We start from the raw sequence: 23,569 nt of genomic DNA, 5'->3' as shown, positions 1-23,569 counted from the left end.
CCTCCAGGCGAAGGGCAGGGGCTCACTTCAGTTCCTCCTGTTGCGCGGCAGCTCCCGCACGGCCCGCAACTCAAGGCCCAGGCTTACCGGGCTGCTAGGCCGCTCGAAACGGCCGTCAAAGTAGGCGAGCCTCCAGGAGAAGGGCAGGGGATCACTTCAGTTCCTCCTGTTGCTAAAGACAATTTAAAACACAAATAAATTGTTATTTAATTCCCTAACACATCATTAAAATATTTACCTTAGTTCCCTAACACACAGAAAGTGTGGGGGAAAAAATCATGAAAAATCAAGATGGCGGCCACTCAACTCGGTTCAGAAGGATAAGGCCCGCCCACACACGCACCGATTGGTCGACGGTCAGGTCACCGAAGCGTAGGATTGGTCAATCGTCGAGTCACTCGACACTCAACTGTCAGACGGCATGCGCCAGGAACCCACCGTACGATGGTCGACCTCGACGTCACACGGTCGCTAATGAGATGCTAATGAGCGGAACGCTGAACGTTTTTCGGATACCGCGGGCGTGGTTTTTGTCCGGCCGAAAGGTAAATACGCCTATGACCGGTCCGGAATCGCAAGCTTTCTTTTGAGGCGACGCGCGCGTCGGTACGCTCTGTAACTTTCAAACGTATAGAACACGGACAGACAGACATCGGGACAGACAGAAGAGCCGCTTTATATATATAGATAAGAGCAGGGAGGTTATGATGGAGCTGTACAAAACGCTGGTAAGGCCACAGCTGGAATACTGTGTGCAGTTCTGGTCGCCACACTATAGGAAGGATGTGATTGCTTTGGAGAGGGTGCAGAGGAGATTTACCAGGATGTTACCTGGGCTGGAGCGCTTCAGCTATGAAGAAAGACTGGACAGGCTGGGGTTGTTTTCCTTGGAGCAGAGAAGGCTGAGGGGGGACCTGATTGAGGTGTACATAATTATGAGGGGCATAGATAGGGTAGATAGAAAGGAACTTTTCCCCTTAGTAGAGGGGTCAATAACCAGGGGGCATAGATTCAAGGTAAGGGGCAGGAGGTTTAGAGGGGATTTGAGGAAAAACTTTTTCACCCAGAGGGTGGTTGGAATCTGGAACTCACTGCCTGAAAGGGTAGTAGAGGCAGGAACCCTCACAACATTCAAGAAGCATTTGGATGAGCACTTGAAATGCCATAGCATACAAGGCTACGGACCAAATGCTGGAAAATGGGATTAGATTAGACAGGGCTTGATGGCCGGTGCGGACGCAATGGGCCGAAGGGCCTCTTTCTGTGCTGTATGACTCTATGACTCTAATTATCCAGTTGTTCAGTAGTCTGATTAAGGACAGAAAAATGTTGAGGGGGACAGTCTAAAATAGTTGCGGATATTATTACTTGTTTTTCTCATGCAGCATTTAAGAGAGATTACAAGGGAAAATTGGTTACTAGGCCTGACTTTTTAGCCGTGATCTGGAAATGGTAGTGGACCTCCATGTGGAGGAACACCTGGGCAACAGTGATCATAATATTATCAGATTAGAGTCAATTAGCCAAATTACTGCAGCAGATAATTTAATGTAGGTTTACATTCTGAAGCTGGTGGAGCAGGAAAGAGACTTAGAGGTCATTGTTTATAAAACATTGAAAGTGTCTTGTCCCTCTTTCACATTTACTACTCTTCCCTCAGAGGTGACTACTTTTGATTGTGTACAGTTTCTTCTTTAAACTGAATTTTTTGACAAGTGTTGCAATCTGATGTTGGGATGTTTATCAAAGACACAAATACAAAACCAGGGATACAGTACTTTTTAACAATATAAGACACTTGTATGGCTGCATCTTGAGTTTTTTTATTTGTTCACGGGATGTAGGCGTCGCTGGCTAGGCCAGCACTTATTGCCCATCCCTAATTGCCTTTGAGTGGCTTGCTAGGCCATTTCAGAGGGCAGTTAAGAATCAACCACATTGTTGTGGGTCTGGAGTCACATATAGGCCAGACCAGGTAAGGATGGCAGATTTCCTTCCCTAAAGGACATTAGTGAACCAGATGGGTTTTTATGACAATCCGGTAGTTTCATGGTCACCATTATTGATGCTAGCTTTTTATTCCAGATTTACTTAATTAACTGAATTTAAATTCAGATGGGATTTGAACTCATGTCTCTAGATTACTAGTCCAGTAACATAACCACTATGCCACTGTTCTGTGCACAGTTTTGGTCTCAAATGGTGGCAGATGTTGAGAACCTAGAGAAAGTCCAGAGGAGGGCTCCAGATTGATACCAAGTCTTGGAGCACTTAGCTCGTGGAACTGGAGCTTATTTCATTAGAGAGATTTAGACTTCAGGGAGATATGATTGAGGTCTTTAAAGATTCTGTTCAATTGGTTAGGTTATTTCAGCTAGATAGTGAGGGGAGGACTAGAACTAATAAAGAAAAGGCAACGACTGCTGCCAATGAAGTTCAGGCAGTTGTGCATGTGCAGTCTCTGCTTTTTTGGTTGTTCGCTTCGGGACACACGGGAACTGGGAAAACAGCAGCAACGTTGACCGGAAACAGCGCGGGCCTGCGGGATACACGGGAACTGGGGAAACAGCAGCAACATTGACTGGAAACAGCGCAGGCCTTCGGGATACACGGGAACTGGGGAAACAGCAGCAACATTGACCGGAAACAGAGCGGGCCTTCGGGATACACGGGAACTGGGGAAACAGCAGCGACATTTACCGGAAACAGTGCGGGCCTTCGTGATACATAGAAAACATAGAAACATAGAAGATAGGAGTAGGAGTAGGCCATTCGGCCCCTCGAGCCTGTTCTGCCATTCAATGCGATCATGGCTGATCATCCAGTTTCAGTACCCGGTCCCTGCTTTCTCCCCATACCCCTTGATCCCTTTAGCCTTAAGAAATATATTTAATGAATTGACCTCTACTGCCTTCTGTGGTAGAGAATTCCACAGGTTCACCACTCCCTGGGTGAAGAAATTCCTCCTCATTTCTGTCCTAAATGGCCAACCCTTTATCCTTAGACTGTGACCCCTGGTTCTGGACTCCCCGACCATCGGGAACATCCTTCCTGCATCTAGTCTGTCCAGTCGTGTCAGAATTTTATAAGTTTCAATGAGATCCCCTCTCATTCTTCTAAACTCCAGCAAGTACAAGCCCAATCGTCACAATCTCTCCTCATACGTCATTCCTGCCATCCCAGGCATCAGCCTGGTGAATCTTCGCTGAACTCCATGGCAAGAACATCCTTCCTCAGATAATGCGACCAAAACTGCACACAATACTCAAGGTGTGGTCTCACCAAGGCCCTGTACAACTGCAGCAAGACATCCTTGTTCCTGTACTCGAACCCTCTTGCTACGAAGGCCAACATACCATTTGCCTTCTTAACCGCCTGCTGCACCTGCATGCTTACCTTCAGCGATTGGTGCACAAGGACACCCAGGTCTAGTTGCACTTTCCCTTCTCCCAATCTATTGCCATTCAGATAAATAATCTGCCTTCCTGTTTTTGCCACCAAAGTGGATAACCTCACATTTATCCACGTTATATTGCATCTGCCATGCTTTTGCCCAATCACCCAACCTGTCCAAATCATCCTGGAGTTTCTCGGCATCCTCCTCACAGCACACACGCCCACCCAGCTTTGTGTCGTCTGCAAATTTGGAGATATTACATCTAGTTCCCTTGTCTAGATCATTTAATATATATTGTGAATAGCTGGGGTCCAAGGACCGATCCCTGTGGTACCCCACTAGTCACTGCCTGCCACTTGGAAAAAGACCCGTTTATTCCAACGCTTTGCTTTCTGTCTGCCAACCAGTTCTCTATCCAAGTCAATACCTTGCCCCCAATCCCATGTGCCTTAACTTTACACACTAATCTCTTATGCGGGACCTTATCGAAAGCCTTCTGAAAGTCCAAATACACCACATCCACTGGTTCTCCCTTATCTATTTTACCAGTTACATCCTCAAAAAATTCCAGTAGATTAGTCAAGCACGATTTACCTTTTGTAAATCCATGTTGACTTTGTCCGATCCTGTCACTGTTTTCCAAGTGCTCTGCTATTACATCTTTTATAATAATGGACTCTAGCATTTTCCCCACTACCGATGTCAGGCTTACCGGTCTGTAATTCCCCGTTTTCTCTCTACCACCTTTTTTGAATAGTGGGGTAACATTAGCTACCCTCCAATCCATGGGTGCTGTTCCAGATTCCATCGAATGTTGGAAGATGATCAGCAATGCATCTACTATTTCTAGGGCCACTTCCTTAAGTACCCTAGGATGTAGATTATCAGGCCCTGCGGATTTATTGGCCTTCAATCCCATCAATTTCCCTAACACCATTTCCCTACAAATACTGATTTCATTTAGTTCCTCCCTCTCCTTAGATCCTATGTTCCCCGCTATCTCTGGGAGGTTATTTGTGTCCTCCTTTGTGAAGACAGAACCAAAATATGTATTTAATTGGTCTGCCATTTCTTTGTTCCCCATTATAAATTCCCTATTATAAAATACACGGGAACTGGGAAAACAGCAGCGACATTGACCGAAAACAGAGCGGGCCCTCGGGATACACGGGAACTGGGAAACAGCAGCGACATTTACCGGAAACAGAGCGGGCCTTTGGGATGCACGGAAACTGGGGAAACAGCAGCGACATTGACCGGGAACAGAGCGGGCCCTCGGGATACACGGGAACAGGGAAAACAGCAGCGACATTGACTGGGAACAGAGCGGGCCTTCGGGATACGGGAACTGGGGAAACAGCAGCGACATTGACTGGGAACAGAGCGGGCCCTCGGGATACAGGGGAACTGGGGAAACAGCAGCGACATTGACCGGAAACAGAGCGGGCCTTCGGGATACACGGGAACTGGGGAAACAGCAGCGACATTGACCGGAAACAGAGCGGGCCCTCGGGATACACAGGTACTGGGAAAACAGCAGCGACATTGACCGGTAACAGAGCGGGCCTTCGGGATACACGAACTGGGGAAACAAAGCAGAAACAGCAGCAACTACAACATTATACATTAATACTTAAACCAGATTTATTTGCAGAAAGTTTCTGCGCGGCTTCCGGTTCGTTGGCCACAGCTTCCGGTTCGTTGGCAGCAGTCGCTTTGTAAAGAAAAAAAGTTAGGTTAGATGTTAGGAAGTACTTCTGCAGAAAATCATTGACCTCTGGAATACATTGCCAGAATGTGTAGTTAAAAGGGAGCTGAATCAGTTTCTTTAAGTAGAAGACAACTGCAGTTATAGAAGCTAGGTGGGCCAGCAGGTATATGGGTTACGGCAATATCCTGGAACTTGCCTAATTGCCTTCGGGGATGGGAAAGGAATTTTCCAGAATTGTTTCCCAAATTGGCCTACAGTTTTTTCTCTTGCTTTTTTTTTCCCCCTCTCACAGGAGATTACATGACTGGATGGTAGGTTAAAGGTGCACATATGCTGCACAATGTCTGGATGGGACATGCTGTGTGGCCTTTACTAATCACTCTATTTCATAAGTACTACTGTCCCCTCAGTGGTGACTACTTTTGATTGTGTACAGTTTCTTCTTTGAGCTTTTTTTGCCAAATATTGTCAAATGCTCATTGAATTTATAAAGCTAGATTTTGTTTCAAGTATAAACAAAAAGTCGTTTTCTCAAGATGTAATCAGAACATTTTGTTTGAAATAGATCCATTCGACCTCAACCATAATCTCGGAGCTGGCTTGTCCCGAAAGAGTAAGTTGCAGTTTGTCTTCTATTAAATGGTTTTCAGTATTGGGTGTGTGATTCTGATTTATAGATTGTTGCTCTTTGTTTTACCAGTGACAAATTTTATCATGAAAGCTTTCATCAATGGGAGAAAAGTTTTTGGAACTCCAATTAAATTCATCCCAATGGAATATCCCACAATTATGGTATGTTGTGTATTTTTTGTCTCGCAATTCACATATATACTTCACATTCTCGACATCAATTCTGCTTCTGTTACATTAAAGTAATTTATTCAGCTTGTGACATCTTCATCTGGCAGTAGGCATGAAAAAATCCAACCTTTCTATCTATGCAAATTGAATAATTGGTGTCCTTTTATTTTGGAAAAGGAGAGAAAATCATTCCTTAATTATAGGAGTAATGTGTTTTTTTTTTAAAGGATGTTTGTACCCTAATCTCCCATCCCCAGGAGATACTTTAAAAAAAAATAAAAAAAAAAAATTCTGATATAATTCTAGCAAAGTATTTATTGCTAGTATCATAAGAAATGTAAGAATTTATAGGCTGTTAGAGCCCAACATGTTTATCCCTTTTTAATGATCAACCTGGCTTACAAAATTTGTCATCGTATCCCTTATCTCTCCATAAACATAACTTTTTGTCTCTTAATATACTATCTGATTCCTTGGTAACCTACTGCACAAATCTTTTAGACATTCAAAGAAAACATTCTGCCTCCCTACTTATTTCTAACATCCTAATTTTTAATTAGTGTCATCTGGTATGCCACCAGTCCTTTCACCATTGAGCAGCGAGAGACCAGTGAAGTGCAAAAAGGCCAAGAGAGTGTGGAGTTTAGCCTGAGCAAGAGTTCAGCCTTAGAGGGAGTTCAGCCTTGCGGTACAGTTGGCCTAAAATGATAAGAGGGGTTAAATCACTAAGTTGTTGTGTTTAATTCCATTAAACTTTTAAGAGAAAGCAGTTTAGTTTAATATGGGGAACAGCTGAAGCAGTATCTGCACGATGTGGGAGGTCATGGAAGCTTTGCGTATCCACGATGACCACACATGCCGGAAGTGTCCCTTACTGCTTACACTCAAGCTTGAAGTATCTGAGCTTGAACAGCAGTTGCCACCACTCCATCACTTACAGGAGGCTGAAAAGTTCCTGGCGATGGTCATCACACAAGCGGTGAGTTAATGAGGAAGGGAAGTGGATGACCATCCATCAGATGGAAAGAGGAGACAGGAGGTAATGCAGGGATCCCCCTGAGCGTGTTGAATTGACAAATAGGTGCCTAGTACTAAATACCTGTAATCATGACAACAACTCAGAGGAGGGCAACCATGAGCAAACCACAATGCTGTGTAGAAAGTGGTTGCCAAAGAGGGGGGAGTAAACTGTAAAAACTCTAATAATAGGGGATGCCATAGTTATGGGAAAAAATGGTGCTTTTCTAGTTTTGGCTGAGAGTTCCAAATGGTGTGTTTTCTCCCAGATGTCAGAGTAAAGGATATTATGGCGCAGGTGCAAACATTTTGGAGAGGGAAAGAGAACAACAACCAGAAGTTGTAGTTCATGTAGGAACCAATAACATAGAAAGGAATATAATTAAGATCCTGCAAAGTGAGTTTCAGGAATTAGATGATTGATTAAAGAGTAGGATCTCAAGGGTAATCATTTCAGGATTATTCCCAGTGCTACTTGCTCGTCAGTACAGGAATAATAATACAACAAAGTTAAAAGTGTGACTGAAGACATAGTGTAGGAGGACAAGTTCAGATTCCTGGGACACTGAAACCAGTTCTGGGGCACACGTGGTCTGCACAGGATAGATGTACTTCATCTGAACAGGGCTGGGACCAGTGTCCTTGCTGGTAATACTGTGGGAGATGGTTAAACTAATATGACAGGAGGAGGGAAAAAGCAAGATGAGCAAACAGCAATGAAAGCAAAAGGTGCAAGTGGTATAGACAGGTAATCAAAAAGAGTTCAGAAGGAGGAAGAATTTTTAAAAATCATCAAAAATTGGAATCAGGATTGAGTTGTATATATTTAAATGTAAAAAGCATTCAAAACAAAATTGGAGAGTCAGGAGCATTAGTAACTACGGAGGAGTATGCTCAGTAGCTATAACAGAGACTTGGTTTGGACCTATATAGCAATTTAATATTCGTGATTTATGGCCCAGATATTCCGATCGCAGGCCTCCCGCGGGCGGAGGACTGCGATCTGGAAAAATCTGCACCCTTACCTGACTTAATAAGTCTGTAGTTCCCTGTGTCTGTTTTGTCATCCTTGTTGAATATGGGCAACAAGTTAAATCTGTTCCATCTATTGGCACCTATCCAGTGTCCAGTGACTCCCTCATAATTGCCAGAGGAGAGTCATTTGACCTATTGTAATCCTACAATCAGGGGAAAAAAATATTTTTCTCTCCCCACCATCAGGACATCCAGCTGTTACTTAAATGATTCCAGGGTTTTCACCTCCACTGTTCTACCCAAAAGTCCATTCTTTGTTTGAAGAACAGATTCTTGACGGCCCTAAATTTGCCTCTTCCTAGTTTGAATCTATGTTTGTCCTATTCTGAGCTGATGGTTTCATAAACATATCCACTATAACTGTTCAATCCCTTTACTGGTCAGAAAGTTGTATTGCTGTTCCAAAAAACAGATATTCCCTCTTTTGGGTTCCTGCCTCCTGTACTAGTAGTTTCAGATTTATCCACATTGAACTGTAAATACATCTGTTAGCCCATTTACTTAAAAGTATAAATCATTCTGACTCTAATTGCATTGTTCTTAATATGCCTTGTTATCTATTTTTTGAGGATGTAACTGGGAAAATAGATAAGGGAGAACCAGTAGATGTGGTGTATTTGGACTTTCAAAAGGCTTTCGATAAGGTCCCGCAGAAGAGATTAGCGTGTAAAGTTAAGGCACATGGGATTGGGGGCAAGGTATTGACTTGGATAGAGAACTGGTTGGCGGACAGAAAGCAGAGAGTAGGAATTAACGGGTCTTTTTCCGAGTGGCAGGCAGTGACTAGTGGGGTACCGCAGGGATCGGTCCTTGGACCCCAGCTATTCACAATATACATTAATGATCTAGATAAGGGAACTAGATGTAATATCTCCAAGTTTGCAGACAACACAAAGCTGGGTGGGCGTGTGTGCTGCGAGGAGGATACCGAGAAACTCCAGGATGATTTGGACAGGTTGGGTGATTGGGCAGAAGCGTGGCAGATGCAATATAACGTGGATAAATGCGAGGTTATCCACTTTGGTGTCAAAAACAGAAAGACAGACTATTATCTGAATGGCAATAGATTGGGAGAAGGGGAAGTGCAATGAGACCTGGGTGTCCTTGTGCACCAGTCGCTGAAGGTAAGCATGCAGGTGTAGCAGGCGGTGAAGAAGGCAAATGGTATGTTGGCCTTCATAGCAAAAGGGTTTGAGTACAGGAGCAAGGATGTCCTGCTGCAGTTGTACAGGGCCTTGGTGAGACCACACCTTGAGTATTGTGTGCAGTTTTGGTCACCTTATCTGAGGAAGGATGTTCTTGCCTTGGAAGGGGTTCAGCGAAGATTCACAAGGCTGATACCTGGGATGGCAGGAATGACGTATGAGGAGAGATTGGGTCGATTGGGCTTATACTCGCTGGAGTTTAGAAGAATGAGAGGGGATCTCATCGAAACTTATAAAATTCTGACAGGTCTGGACAAACCAGATGCAGGTAGAATGTTCACGACGGTCGGAGAGTCCAGAACCAGGGGTCACAGTCTTAAGGATAAGGGGTAAGCCATTTAGGACAGAGATGAGGAAGAATTTCTTCACCCAGAGTGGTGAACCTGTGGAATTCTCTACCACAGAAGGCGGTTGAGGCCAAGTGTTTAAATATACTCAAGAAGGAGTTAGATATATTTCTTAGAGCTAAAGGTATCAAGGGGTATGGGGAGAAGGCAGGTACGGGGTACTGAGTTTGGATGATCAGCCATGATCTCATCGAATGGCGGAGCAGGCTCGAGGGGCCGAATGGCCTACTCCTGCTCTTATCTTCTATGTTTCTATGTCATTAATATTAAAAATAGTAATCATGGGTGTGCCCTGGTCATAAACTCTTTATAGCTTGAAAGGTCCGATTTGTGCCTCCTTTCTTCTGTTTTAAGCTGAATTTGCAACCAGTGCTAAACTCCAATTCTATTACTTTTTACCTTAGCTATTACCTGCCGAAGTCAAACTTTGTCCAAAGCTTTTGGAAAATTAAGTATTTAGTATTAACTGCATTTCCCCTGTCCACAATGTCAATAAATCTCACGAGAAACTCCACAGGTTAGCTAAACATGACATTTCTTTCCTGAGTCCATGCTGACTAGCCCTTTAACAAGTTATATTTTCCATTTAATCACCTACTAGATCTCTCAAATCATTTTTAAAAACTTTCCATAAAACTGCTGTTAAGCTCGGTGATCTATAACTTCCAGGTATGGCTGTTGACACCTTTAAATAGTGGGTTTAGCCACATACCACTCCTCAAGATTCTTTCAATTTACTAAAATTATAAAAATGCCAAGTAAAGCAAACTACTACAGGTTGAACGTCCCAAATCCGGCAACCTCGAGGCCGAGCTGGTTTTCTTGTTTTTCCGGACATCGGAACGTGTTTCTGATGTCCAAAGTCTGGAAATATCGCAACCTGGGCTCGGGCATTTCTGGACTTCGGACATCAGAAACACGTTCAGAGTCTGGAAATGCCTGGGCCCGGCTGGCGGCGGAAACAGGGAGTCCGGATTCCAGAACACGCTGGATTCCGGAACTCCGGATTTTGGGCGCTCAACCTGTATCTCCTTTAAGACTTCTAAAGCTTTTAGGGTTCCTTATTAAGAGAAAAAGTCTTTATTGCAAAACCGAATCTTGAGAGGTTTTAGAAATGCCAAGATTGGAAAGCCAACCCAGACACGACACTTGCTGAGCTCTGATACAGACAGGCCACCAACCTTCTATGGTTAAAACATTTGACTTAATGTTACACTTAGTTTAAGTGATCCAAAACAGGAAATTAGTAGGGTGGAGGAAGAAGCTCAACTCTCCTGCACTCATGTCTTTGATCAGTTATCGTTATTAAATATGGAAAGAATAAAATACATCGGTTAACAAAGAATCATCTATCAGGCAAAAATGGGTTTAATGTATCCTCTTCAGGGTTGCAAGAGAATAGTTATGAGTCGTCGCAGATATGGGAGTAGCATACATAAGAAATAGGAGCAGGAGTCGGCCAATCGGCCCCTTGAGCCTGCTCCACCATTCAATAAGATCATGGCCGATCTGATCCTAACCTCAAATCTTCTATCACTCTCCATCCCACCCGAACCCATGTGATCTCCCGGGAGAGGCGAAAAACCAGATAAAAAAAACCCAATGGCCAATTTGGGAGAAAAAATCTGGGAAATTCCTCTCCGACCCATCTAGGCGATCGAAACTCTTCCAGGAGATCACTCTGTCCCTATATTTTTCTATACAGTACTTACCTTCTGTAAAGGCGATCTCCACCCCAGCCAGGAACAGGAATAAAACCATCTCCTGAAATCTAACACAGAATTAGAACACAAGAAGTAGGAGCAGAACCAGGCTACACGGCCCCTGGGCCCGCTCCACTACCCACAGGGCCTAGGAGCAGAACCAGGCTACACGGCCCCTGGGCCCGCTCCACTACCCACAGGGCCATGACCATTCCGATCCTAGACTCATGTCCAATTTCCTGCCCGCTCCCCGTAACCCTTAATTCCCTTTACTTCTAGGAAACTATCTATTTCTGTTTTAAATTTATTTAATGATGTAGCTTCCACAGCTTTCTGGGGCAGCAAATTCCACAAACCTACCACCCTCTGAGTGAAGAAGTTTCTCCTCATCTCAGTTTTGAAAGAGCAGCCCCTTATTTTAAGATTATGCCCCCTAGTTCTAGTTTCACCCATCATTGGGAACATCCTCACCGCATCCACCCGATCAAGCCCCTTCACAATCTTATATGTTTCAATAAGATCGCCTCTCATTCTTCTGAACTCCAATGAGTAGAGTCCCAATCTACTCAACCTCTCCTCATATGACCACCCCCTCATCCCCGGGATTAACCGAGTGAACCTTCTTTGTACTGACTCGAGAGCAAGTATGTCTTTTCTTAAGTATGGACACCAAAACTGTGTGCAGTATTCCAGGTGCGGTCTCACCAATACCTTGTATAACTGCAGCAATACCTCCGTTTTATATTCTATCCCCCTAGCAATAAAAGCCAACATTCCATTGGCCTTCTTGATCACTTGCTGCACCTGCATACTAACTTTTTGAGTTTCGTGCACCAGGACCCCCAGATCCCTTTGTACTACAGTACTTTCCAGTTTCTTGCCATTAAGATAATAACTTGCTCTATGATTTTTCCTGCCAAAGTGCATAACCTCACACTTTCCAGTATTGTATTCCATCTGCCAAATCTCTGCCCACTTACTTAGCCTGTCTATGTCCCCTTGCAGGTTTTTAATGTCCTTCTCACTCACTACTTTACTTTCCCTCCCATCTTTGTATCATCTGCAAACTTTGATATGTTACACTCGGTCCCCTCCTCCAAATCGTTAATATAGATTGTAAAGAGTTGGGGACCCAGCACTGACCCCTGTGGAACACCACTAGTTACTGATTGCCAGTCTGAGAATGAACCATTTATCCCAACTCTCTGCTTTCTGTTAGAGAGCCAATCCTCCACCCACGCCAGAATATTACCCCCAATCCTGTGATTTTTTTATCTTGAGCAATAATCTTTTGTGTGGCACCTTGTCAAATGCCTTTTGGAAGTCTAAATACACGACGTCCACTGGTTCTCCTTTATCCACCCTATATGTTACTTCCTCAAAGAACTCCAGCAAATTTGTCAAACATGACTTCCCCCTTCATGAAACCATGCTGAGTTTGTCCTATTAAATTATGTTTATCCAAATGTCCCGTTACTGTCTCCTTAATAATGGACTCTAACATTTTACCAACCACAGATGTTAGGCTAATAGGTCTATAGTTTCCAGCCTTCTGCCTACTACCCTTTTTAAATAAGGGTGTTACATTAGCAGTTTTCCAATCTGCCGGGACCTTTGCTGAGTCCAGGGAGTTTTGGAAAATTATTACCAATGCACCCACAATCCCTACCGCCACTTCCCTCAAGACCCTAGGATGTAAGCCATCAGGTCCAGGGGATTTATCCGGCTTAAGTCCCATTATTTTACCAAGTACCACTTCCTTAGTGATTTTAATTGTATTTAGCTCCTCTCCCCCTAGAGCCCCCTGTTTGTCCAGTGTTGGGATATTCTTAGTGTCCTCTACCGTAAAGACTGATATTTGTTCAGCGTTTTTGCCATCTCCATGTTTCCCACCATTAATTTCCCAGTCTCATCCTCTAAGGGACCAACATTTACTTTAGCCACCCTTTTTCTTTTTATATAACTATAGAAACTTTTGCTATCCGTTTTTATATTTTTTGCTAATTTACTTTCATAATCTATCTTCCCTTTCTTAATCAATCTTTTAGTTATTTTTTGCTGTCTTTTAAAGACTTCCCAATCTTCTATCCTCCCACTAGATTTGGCTACCTTATATGCCCTTGTTTTTAGTCGGATACTATCCTTAATTGCTTTACTTAGCCACGGATGGCTATCTTTTCTTTTACACCCTTTTTTCCTCAGTGGAATATATTTTTTTTGGAAGTTGTAAAATAACTCCTTAAATGTACACCACTGATCATGTACCGTCTTACCCTTTTAATCTATTTTCCCAGTCCACTCTAATCAATTCCGCTCTCATACCTTCATAGTCTCCTTTATTCAAGCTCAGCATGCTTGTTTGAGATCCAACCTTCTCACCCTCTACTTGAATATGGAATTCAACCATGTTATGGTCACTCACTCCAAGGGGATCCTTTACTAGGACATTTTTAATTCATCCCGTCTCATTACACAGGACCAAATCTAAGGTTGCTTGCCCCCTGGTCGGTTCAGTTACATACTGCTCAAGAAACCCATCCCTAATACACTCAATGAACTCTTCCTCAAGGCTGCTCTGCCCAATTTGATTTGTCCAGTTAATATGATAGTTAAAATCTCCCATAATTATAGCTGTTCCCTTATTACAAGCCTCAACTATTTCCTGATTAATACTCCGTCCAACAGTTCGGCGGCCTATAGACTACGCCCACTAGTGTTTTTTTCCCCTTATTATTCCTTATCTCTGCCCAAACTGTTTTACTATCCTGCTCCTTTGACCCAATATCATTTCTCTGTATTAACATAGCCACCCCACCTCCCCTCCCTCCCTTCCTGCCTGTCCTTCCTATTCGAGTCTTGGACAAGCTTGATTTATAGAAAATCGTTGAAGGGAAATATTTTTGACACAAAAGAGCCTGCCTGCTGCATCAATAATGGCAGACAGAGAAGGATAAGTGTTTCAGATTTTCAGTTCATTGTGTAAAATTATAAGGAGTTTCATTTTGGTTTTAACAAGAAGCAGTGTTACCAAAAATACTGCCAGTTGTGCAGATGCAATGATTGTTATTGTGTATAACTTACTGAAATATGTTTTTTAATTGAAGGAGTATTTCTTTGATCCAGAAATTCTGACTGAGGGGGAGGTAGCTCCAAATGACAGATGCTGTAGAATTTGTGGGAAAATTGGTCACTTTATGAAAGACTGTCCCATGCGGAGAAGGTGAGTAGCTTGTGCCCTGTACAGTGGAGCCGACTTAACTGTACATTGGTTATAAATGTACTTTTTTTTTAGAAAGCCAATTCTTCTGTCATTAATACAAAATCAGAATACTGCGGATGTTGGAAATCTGAAATAAAAACAAAGTGCTGGTAATACTCAGCAGGTCAGGCAGCATCTGTGGAGAGAGAAACAGAGTTAATGTTTCAGGTTGATGACCCTTCGTCGCTTTGTACTGAGTGCTGATGTAAGGTCATCGACCAGAAACAATAACGCTGTTTCTCTGTCCACAGATGCTGCCTGATCTTCTGTCATTCATTAATTCAATTTTAAAAATGATGGTTCAATGCAAAGTGGTTGATTGAATAAATCAAAGAATTTTACAGTAAGAAAAGGGGTCATTCAGCCCATCATGCCTCTGCTGGCTTTTAGACATATTCCCTGTTTTTTTTCCCCCATACTATATTTTTTATTTTCTTTTTCAAATATTTATTCACTTTCCTTTTTTTTAAAAGCTATACTGGTTTGTGCTTCCACCACTATTTCAAGTAGGGCATTATATGTCCAAACAATCACCTTGTGTTAAAAAAAAATCTAACCGTTCTCTTCATTTGTTTTTGATGATTTTAAACTCTTAAGTTACCAACTCAACAAAGTGGAAGTAGTTTACATTCTGGAATGCAAAGATAAACCCTGACTTCTGGAATGCAAAGATAAACCCCGGCTTCTATTCTCCGCTTCTAACTGTCTTCTTAAACCCCCCTCCCCTGTCTCATCCACCCTCAGGAGCTCATGGACTTCTTTGTCTCTAAGATTGAGACCATCCGTTAGCTGCCTGCCACTTCCCTTTCTTCCCCTAGCCCACCAGACCAAACTTCCTCTAATGCTCCCCCCTGCCCTAGCCCTGAACTAACATCTTTCTCCAGTTTCTCTCCGATCTCTCCTCATTGCCTCTCCACACTCATCTTGTCCATGAGACCCACTTCCTGCTCCCTCAACCCTATTCCCACCAAACTGCTGACCACGCAAGTTCCATTTCTGGCTCCCATGTTAACTGATATTGTTAACGGTTCTCTCCCCTCGGGTACTATACCCCCTCTCCCTCAAATCTGCCGTCATCACCCCTTTCTTTAAAAAACAACCCTTGACCCCTCTGTCCTTGGAAACTACCACCCCATCTCCAACCTCCCTTTTCTCTCCAAAGTCCTTGAACGTGTTGTCGCTTCCCAAATCCGTGCCCATCTTTCCCAAAGCTCCTTGTTTGAATCCCTCCAATCAGGTTTCCGCCCTTGCTACTCTCGTCAAAGTCACAAATGACCTCCTTTGTGACTGTGACAAAGGTAAACTATCCCTCCTCGTCCTTCTTGACTTATCGGAAGCCTTTGACACGGTTGACCACTCCATCTTTCTCCAATGCCTCTCCACCGTCCTCCAGCTGGGTGGGATTGCACTCGCCTGGTTCCATTCTTACCTATCTAATCGTAGCCAGAGAATCACCTGCAACGGCTTCTTTTCCAGCTCCCGCATCGTTATCTCTGCTGTCCCCCAAGGATCTATCCTTGGCCCCCCCTCCTATTTCTCATCTACATGTTGCCCCTTGGTGACACCATCTGAAAACAATGTCAGTTTCCACATGTACACTGATGACACCCAGCTCTACCTCACTACCACTTCTCTCGACCCCGCCAAGGTCTCTAAATTGTCAGACTGCTTGTCCGACATCCAGTTCTGCATGAGCAGAAATTTTCTCCAATTAAATATTGGGAAGACCGAAGCCATTGTTTTTGGTCCCTGCCACAAACTCCTTTTCCTAGCCACTGACTCCATCCCTCTCCCTGAGGCCGAACCACACTGTTTGCAACCTTGGTGTCATATTTGACCCTGAATTGAGCTTCCGACCACATATCTGCAGCATAACTAAGACCGCCTATTTCCACCTCCGTAACATCGCCCATCTCCGCCCTTGCCTCAGCTCATCCGCTGCTGAAACCCTCATCCATGTCTTTGTTACCTCTAGACTCGACTATTCCAACACACTCCTGGCTGGCCTCCCACATTCTACCCTACGTAAACTTGAGGTGATCCAAACCTGGCTGCCCATGTCCTAACTCGCAGCAAGTCCCGTTCACCCATCACCCCTATGCTCGTTGACCTACTTTGGCTCCCGGTTAAGCAGCGCCTCAATTTCAAAATTCGCATCCTTGTTTTCAAATCCCTCCATGACCTCGCCCCTCCCTATCTCTGTAATCTCCTTCAGCTCCACAAACCCCCCCCCCCCCCCCCCCGCAAGATATCTGCTCTCCTCTAATTCTGTCCTCTTGAGCATCCCTGATTATAATCGCTCAACCATCGGTGGCCATGCCTTCTGTTGCCTAGGCCCTAAGCTCTGGAATTCCCTGCCTAAACCTCTCTGCCTCTCCACCTCTTTCCTCCTTTAAGACGCTCCTTAAAACCTACCTCTTTGACCAAGCTTTTTGGTCACCTGCCCTAATTTCTCCTTATGTGGCTCAGTGTCAAATTTTTTGTCTTCTAATACTCCTGTGAAGTGCCAGTGGATGTTTTACTACTAGGCAATATATAAATGCAAGTTATTGTTTTTCCCTATCTTGCTTATTTAAAAAAATTAATTCTCGAGGTGTGGGCATCTTGGGCAAGGTCAGCATTTATTGCCCATCTCCAGTTATTCTGAGAAGGCGGTGGTAGGCCGCTTTCTTGAACAGATAGCAGTTTGATACAACTGAGTGCTTTGCTAGGCCTCTTCCGAGGGCAATTAAGAATCAATCATGTTGGTGAGGGACTGGAGTCACATAGGCCAGACAAAGTAAGGATGGCATGTTTCCTTCCCTAATGGACATTAGTGTACCATTTGTTTTTTTTTACAAGAATCCAATAGCTTCATGGTCACTTTTTACTGATACCTACATTTTATTTTCAGATTTTTTTTTAAACTTAATTCAGATTTTCAAACTGCTATGTTGGGATTTGAACTCGTGTGTTCTGGATTATTAGTACAGAAACATAACCACCATATTACAACAACAACTTGTATTTATATAACGCCTGTAACATAGTAAAATGACCCAAAGGGCTTCACAGCAGCATTATCAAACAGAATTTGACACCGAGCCACATAAGGAGATATTAGGGCAGAAAGAGGTAGGTTTTAAGGAGCGTCTTCAAAGAGGAAAGAGAGGCAGAGAGTTTTAGGGAGGGAATTTCATAGTTCAGAGCCTTGGCAGCTGAAGGTACGGCCATCAATGGTGGCGCGATTAAAATCGGGGATGCTCAAGAAACCAGAATTGGAGGAGCACAGATATCTTTGAGGGTTGTAGAGCTGGAGGCGATTACAGAGGTAGGGAGGGGTGAGGCCATGGAGGGATTTGAAAACAAGGGTGAGCATTTTAAATTTGAGGTGATGCTTAACCGGGAGCCAATGTAGGTCAGTGAGCACATGGACGATGGGTGAACGGGACTTGGTGCGAGTTAGGACATGGGCGGCAGAGTTTTATAATATGGCAACCAGAACTGTACACAGTACTCCAAGTGTGGTCTAGCCAAGGTTCGACACAAGTTTAGCATAACTTCTCTACTTTAGAATTCTATCCCTCTAGAAATAAACTTTAGTGCTTGGTTTGCTTTTGTTATGGCCTTATTGACCTGTGTCGCAACTTGTCATACCCTTCATAATTTTGAACATCTCTATCAGACCTCCGTTAATCTTATCTGTTCTGATAATAAGAGTCCCAGGCCTAGAAATTAGCTATAGTCCCGCCAGCTCGCTGGCGGCCAGAATTTACCGCTGGGCGCGGAGCCACTCGCGCCCAGCCGATATTCAGTTTCAGCGCCCAAAGTCGAGGACGGCCGCTGTTCAAGGGTGTGGCCGCCCCCGCTTGGGGCGCTGAAACTGAATATCGGCGCGCTAGTGGCCGCAGCGGCGCGGCAGGCTGCGGTACTGCAGGCCTTCCTCCCTCTCTTAAGGGGGAGGTGCCTGCAGCAGCCGGAGCCCCGATCGCGAGTGCCGGCAAAAGAGCCCGGCACAACGGAGAAGTGCCGGGCTCCCGGAAACCAGCCGGCAATGCCGCGGGGGGGGGGTGGGGGTGGAGGAGGCCGGGGAAGGAGGTGTGGGCAGGCGGCCGCCGAAAAAGCGGCCGGCCGCACCTCCACCTTAAAGCGCCCCACTAAGGCTGCTGTACGGACCCGGTCTCCGAATGTTATTAGCGGCCGCCACGGAAGAGGCGGCCGCTACTGAAGATGGGGGTCGGGGCGGTACCGGGGCGCTGCGCACACCGATGATGTCATCGGTGGCGGCGCAGCGCTAACGGCTACCGCCGCAATTAGCGCGTCAATGAAGTTCGCCCGAAGTTTGCAGACTGGCGCAGAAGCCCTCTTTGGGCGGTAACTGGGCGCAAAGCCCACTGAATTTCTAGGCCCCAGTTTCTTCAATCTGTCCTCATAACTAAAAGTCTCATCTCGTATCCTAGTGAATCTCTTCCATATACTCCATAGCCGTGACATCCTTTTAAAGTAGGATACAACACTAGATACAATATTCTACCTGCGGGCCAACCAGTGATTTACTCTCTCAGTGCTGCACTGAAGTGTTAGTAGAGCATGTTGGAAAATAGGAATCTAAATGGGGTAGAGGAGCAAAGGGATCTGGGAGTACAAATACACAAATCACTAAAAGTCGTGACGCAGGTCAATAAGGCCATAACAAAAGCAAACCAAGCACTAGGATTTATTTCTAGGGGGATAGAATTGAAAAGTAGAGAAGTTATGCTAAACTTGTACATAAAAACATAAGAAATAGGAGCAGGAGTAGGACCTTCGAGCCTGCTCCACCATTCAATAAGCTCATGGCTGATCTTCTACCTCAACTGCATCTTTCCGCACTATCCCCATTTCCCTTGATTCCATTAGTACCCAAAAATCTATCGATCACTGTCTTGAATATACTCAACGACTGAGCAACCGCAGCTCTCTAGGGTAGCAAATTCCAAAGATTCACAACCCTTTAAGTGAAGAAATTTCTCCTCATCTCAGTCCTAACTAGCCAACCCCTTATTCTGTGACTGACCCTATGTTCTAGACTTCCCAGCCAGAAGAAACATCTTCCCAGCATCAACCCTGTCAAGCCCGAATTTTAAATAACAACAGAAAATGCTGGAAATACTCAGCAGGCCAGGCAGCATCCGTGGAGAGAGAAACAGAGTTAACGTTTCAGGTCTGGGACCCTTCATCAGAACTGGAAAAAGCTGGAGATGTAACAGATATTAAGCAGGTGCAGAGACAGGGGGGTGGTTTGGGAGGGGAGGAAGGAATTGAAAGAACATCCTGTACTTTTGTAAGAGGCAGGAAAGATAAAATGTTGCAAATGGGAGTGGCAAAAATCATACTGCATGAAAAATGGGGGCAGGGATAATTATCTGAAATTGTTGAACTCAGTGTTGAGTCCGGCAGGCTGTAAAGTGCCTAATCGAAATATGAGGTGCTGTTCCTCGAGCTTACGTTGAGCTTCATTGGAACAATGTAATAGGCCGAGGACGGAGAGGTCAGAGCGGGAGTGAAGCGGTGAATTAAAGTGACAGGCGACCGGAAGCTCAGGGTCACCCTTACGGACTGAATGGAGGTGTTCCGCAAAGCGGTCGCCCAATCTGCGTTTGGTCTCCCCAATGTAGAGGAGACCGCACCGTGAGCAGCGAATACAGTATACTAAATTGCAAGTACAAGTAAATCGCTGTTTCACCTGGAAGGGGTGTTTGGGGCCCTGGACAGTGGGAAGGGAAGAGGTAAAAGGGCATGTGTTGCATCTCCTGCACTTGCACGGGAAGGTGCCAGTTGAAGGAAAAGGGCTGTTAGGGGTGTTTGAGGAGTGGACCAGGGTGTCGCGGAGGGAGCGGTCTTTCCTCTGATCCCATCCCTTCTTCCAATCTCGCCCCCTGCTGTGTTTTCACTATCCCCTCTGACCCCGAACGATCAGTCCTCAGCAAAGGCCTGAGCTTCATCCCCTTACGCCCCCATCTGAATGAATTTCGAGCTCGGCACGATGCTGAGCTCTTCTTCCGTCGCCTTCGTCTCCGTGCCCACTTCTCTGGCCAGGAGTCTTCCCCCCGCATGGCTGATCCTTTCTCCCGCTTTCTACATTCTCGTTCTACTTCGACCCCTCCCTCTGGCCTCTTACCCTCTCTCGATCTTTTCATTGCTAACTGCCGACATGACATCGGCCGTCTCCATTTCTCTGCTCCCCTCTCTCACTCCAACCTACCTCCCTCTGAACTTGCAGCACTCCGTTCTCTCTGATCCAACCCTAACATTATCATTAAACCTGCTGATAAGGGTGGGTGCTGTTGTTGTTTGGCGAACCGACCTCTACCGTGCAGAAGCTGAACGACAACTCTCCAACACCTCCTCCTACCTCCGCCTGGACCATGACCCCACTAGCAAACATCAAGCCATTGTTTCCAAGTGTGTCACTGACCTCATCTCCTCTAGAGATCTTCCCCCCGCGGCCACCAACCTCATCGTCCCCCAAACCCGCACAGCCCGCTTCTACCTCCTTCCCAAGATCCACAAACAGGACTGCCCTGGTAGACCCATCGTTTCAGCCTGTTCATGCCCCACGGAACTTATTTCTTCCTATCTCAACTCTTTTTTCTCCCCTTGTCCAGTCTCTTCCCACCTACATTCGCGGCTCTTCCGACGCCCTCCGTCACTTTTAACAGTTTCCAGTTTCCTGGCCCCAACCGTCTCCTTTTCACTGTGGACGTCCAATCCCTCTACACCTCCATCCCCCACCAGGACGGCCTTCGGGCGCTCTGTTTCTTCCTTGAACAGGGGCCCAACCAATCCCCATCCACCACCACCCTCCTCCGCCTGGCTGAACTTGTTCTCACATTGAACAATTTCTCCTTTGACTCCACTCACTTCCTCCAAATTAAAGGTGTTGCTATGGGAACCCGCATGGGCCCTAGCTATGCCTGCCTGTTCATGGGATATGTGGAACATTCTTTGTTCCAGTCCTACTCACGTCCCCTCCCTCACCTCTTTTTCAAGTACATCGATGATTGTATTGGTGCCGTTTCCTGCTCTCGTCCTGAACTAGATAAGTTCATTCACTTTACTTCCAATTTCCACCCTTCCCTCACCTTCACATGGTCCATCTCCGACTCTTCTCTTCCCTTCCCTTCCTTGAGTTCTCCGTCTCCATTTCTGGCGATCGGCTTTCGACAAACATCCACTACAAGCCCATCGACTCCCACAGCTACCTGGACTACACTTCCACCCACCCCGCTTCCTGTAAGGACTCTATTCCATTCTCCCAGTTTCTCCATCTCCGCCGCGTCTGTTCTGACGATGCCACCTTCCATACCAGTGCTTCCGACATATCTTCCTTTTTCCTCAACTGAGGATTCCCCTCTACCGTGGTTGACACGGCCCTTGACCGTGTCCGTTCTATTTCCCGCACTTCTGCTCTCACCCCTTCCCCTCCCTCCCAGAACCACGATAGGGTTCCCCTTGTCCTCACCTTTCACCCCACCAGCCTCCACATTCAACGGATCATCCTCCGCCATTTCCGCCACCTCCAACGTGATCCCACCACCAAACACATCTTCCCCTCACCTCCCCTTTTAGCATTCTGTAGGGACCGCTCCCTCCACGACACCCTGGTCCACTCCTCAATCACCCCCAACAGCCCTTCTCCTTCACCTGGCACCTTCCCGTGCAAGCACAGGAGATGCAACACATGCCCTTTTACCTCCTCCCTTCCCACTATCCAGGGCCCCAAACACCCCTTCCAGGTGAAACAGCGATTTACTTGTACTTCTTGCAATTTAATATACTGTATTCTCTGCTCACGATGCGGTCTCCTCTACATTGGGGAGACCAAACGCAGATTGGGTGACCGCTTTGCGGAACACCTCCATTCAGTCCGTAAGGGTGACCCTGAGCTTCCGGTCGCCTGTCACTTTAATTCACCGCTTCACTCCCACTCTGACCTCTCCGTCCTCGGCCTATTACATTGTTCCAATGAAGCTCAACGTAAGCTCGAGGAACAGCACCTCATCTTTCGATTAGGCACTTTACAGCCTTCTGGACTCAACATTGAGTTCAACAATTTCAGATAATTATCCCTGCCCCCATTTTTCATGCAGTATGATTTTTGCCACTCCCATTTGCAACATTTTATCTTTCCTGCCTCTTACAAAATTACAGGGTGTTCTTTCAATTCCTTCCTCCCCTCCTAACCCCCCCACACCCTGTCTCGGCACCTGCTTTATATCTGTTACATCTCCAGCTTTTTCCAGTTCTGATGAAGGGTCCCAGACCTGAAATGTTAACTCTGTTTCTCTCTCCACGGATGCTGCCTGGCCTGCTGAGTTTTTCCAGTCTTTTCTGTTGTTATTTCAGATTTCCAGCATCCGCAGTATTTTGCTATTATATAATCCCGAATTTTATATGTTTCAATTGGAACACCTCTCATTCTTCTAAACTCTAGGGAATATAGGCCTAGTCTACTCAATCTCTCCTCATAGGGCAACCCCCTCATCTGGTCGCCATATTATAGAAAGGATATAGAGGGTGCAAAAAAGATTTACTAGGATGATACCAGAACTGCGAGGTTATACCTAGCAGGAAAGGATGAACAGCCTGGGTCTCTTTTTTTTCTCTTGAAAAGAGAAGGCTGAGGAGTGACCTAATTGAGGTCTTTAAAATTATGAAAGGTTTTGATAGAGTAGACAGAGAGAGTGTTTCCACTTGTGGGGAAGAGCATAACTAGAGGCCACCAATATAAGATAGTCACTAAGAAATCAAATAGGGAATTCAGAAGGAACTTCTTTACCCAGAGAGTGGTGAGAATGTGGAACTCACGACCACAGGGAGTAGTTGAGGTGAATAGTATAGATGCATTTAAGGGGAAGCTAGATAAGCATATGAGGGTGAAGGGAATAGAGGGTTATGCTGATAGTTAGATGAGGAAGGATGGGAGGAGGCTCAAGTGGAGCAGAGTGGAGCATTAATGCTGGTTGGGCCGAATGGCCTGTTTCTGTGCTGTATGTTCTATGTAATGTAATACAGTAATAAACTGGTATTACGTAGAGCAGCATGTTCTACTTACTAATACTTTAAATACGGC

The 23,569-nt window shown here is 45.3% G+C and overlaps 1 protein-coding gene across 3 annotated transcripts in view; it reads left to right on the top strand.

Moving 5' to 3' along the window:
* The first annotated feature begins 317 nt into the window (after window positions 1-317).
* LOC147124334 (terminal uridylyltransferase 7-like) overlaps window positions 318-23,569 on the top strand; it is a 41,959-nt gene continuing 18,707 nt past the window's right edge. The window contains exons 1-4 of one of the 3 annotated variants that reach the window (XM_085985156.1): window positions 318-545; window positions 5,674-5,721; window positions 5,809-5,900; window positions 14,321-14,436. In XM_085985156.1, the coding sequence (XP_085841282.1) occupies window position 5,721; window positions 5,809-5,900; window positions 14,321-14,436 (209 nt within the window). In that variant the 5' untranslated portion in view covers window positions 318-545; window positions 5,674-5,720. Of the gene's footprint in view, window positions 546-4,167; window positions 5,722-5,808; window positions 5,901-14,320; window positions 14,437-23,569 lie in introns of those variants that run through there. The other 2 variants (XM_085985166.1, XM_085985160.1) reach the window with 2 other exon arrangements.

Source organism: Somniosus microcephalus, chromosome 1 (genome assembly GCF_052327205.1).
Source record: "Somniosus microcephalus isolate GS21.2 chromosome 1, FLI_Smic_1.0, whole genome shotgun sequence".
In the NCBI taxonomy this organism is placed as follows: domain Eukaryota; kingdom Metazoa; phylum Chordata; class Chondrichthyes; order Squaliformes; family Somniosidae; genus Somniosus; species Somniosus microcephalus.
This window is presented reverse-complemented; position numbering and strand designations above follow the sequence as displayed.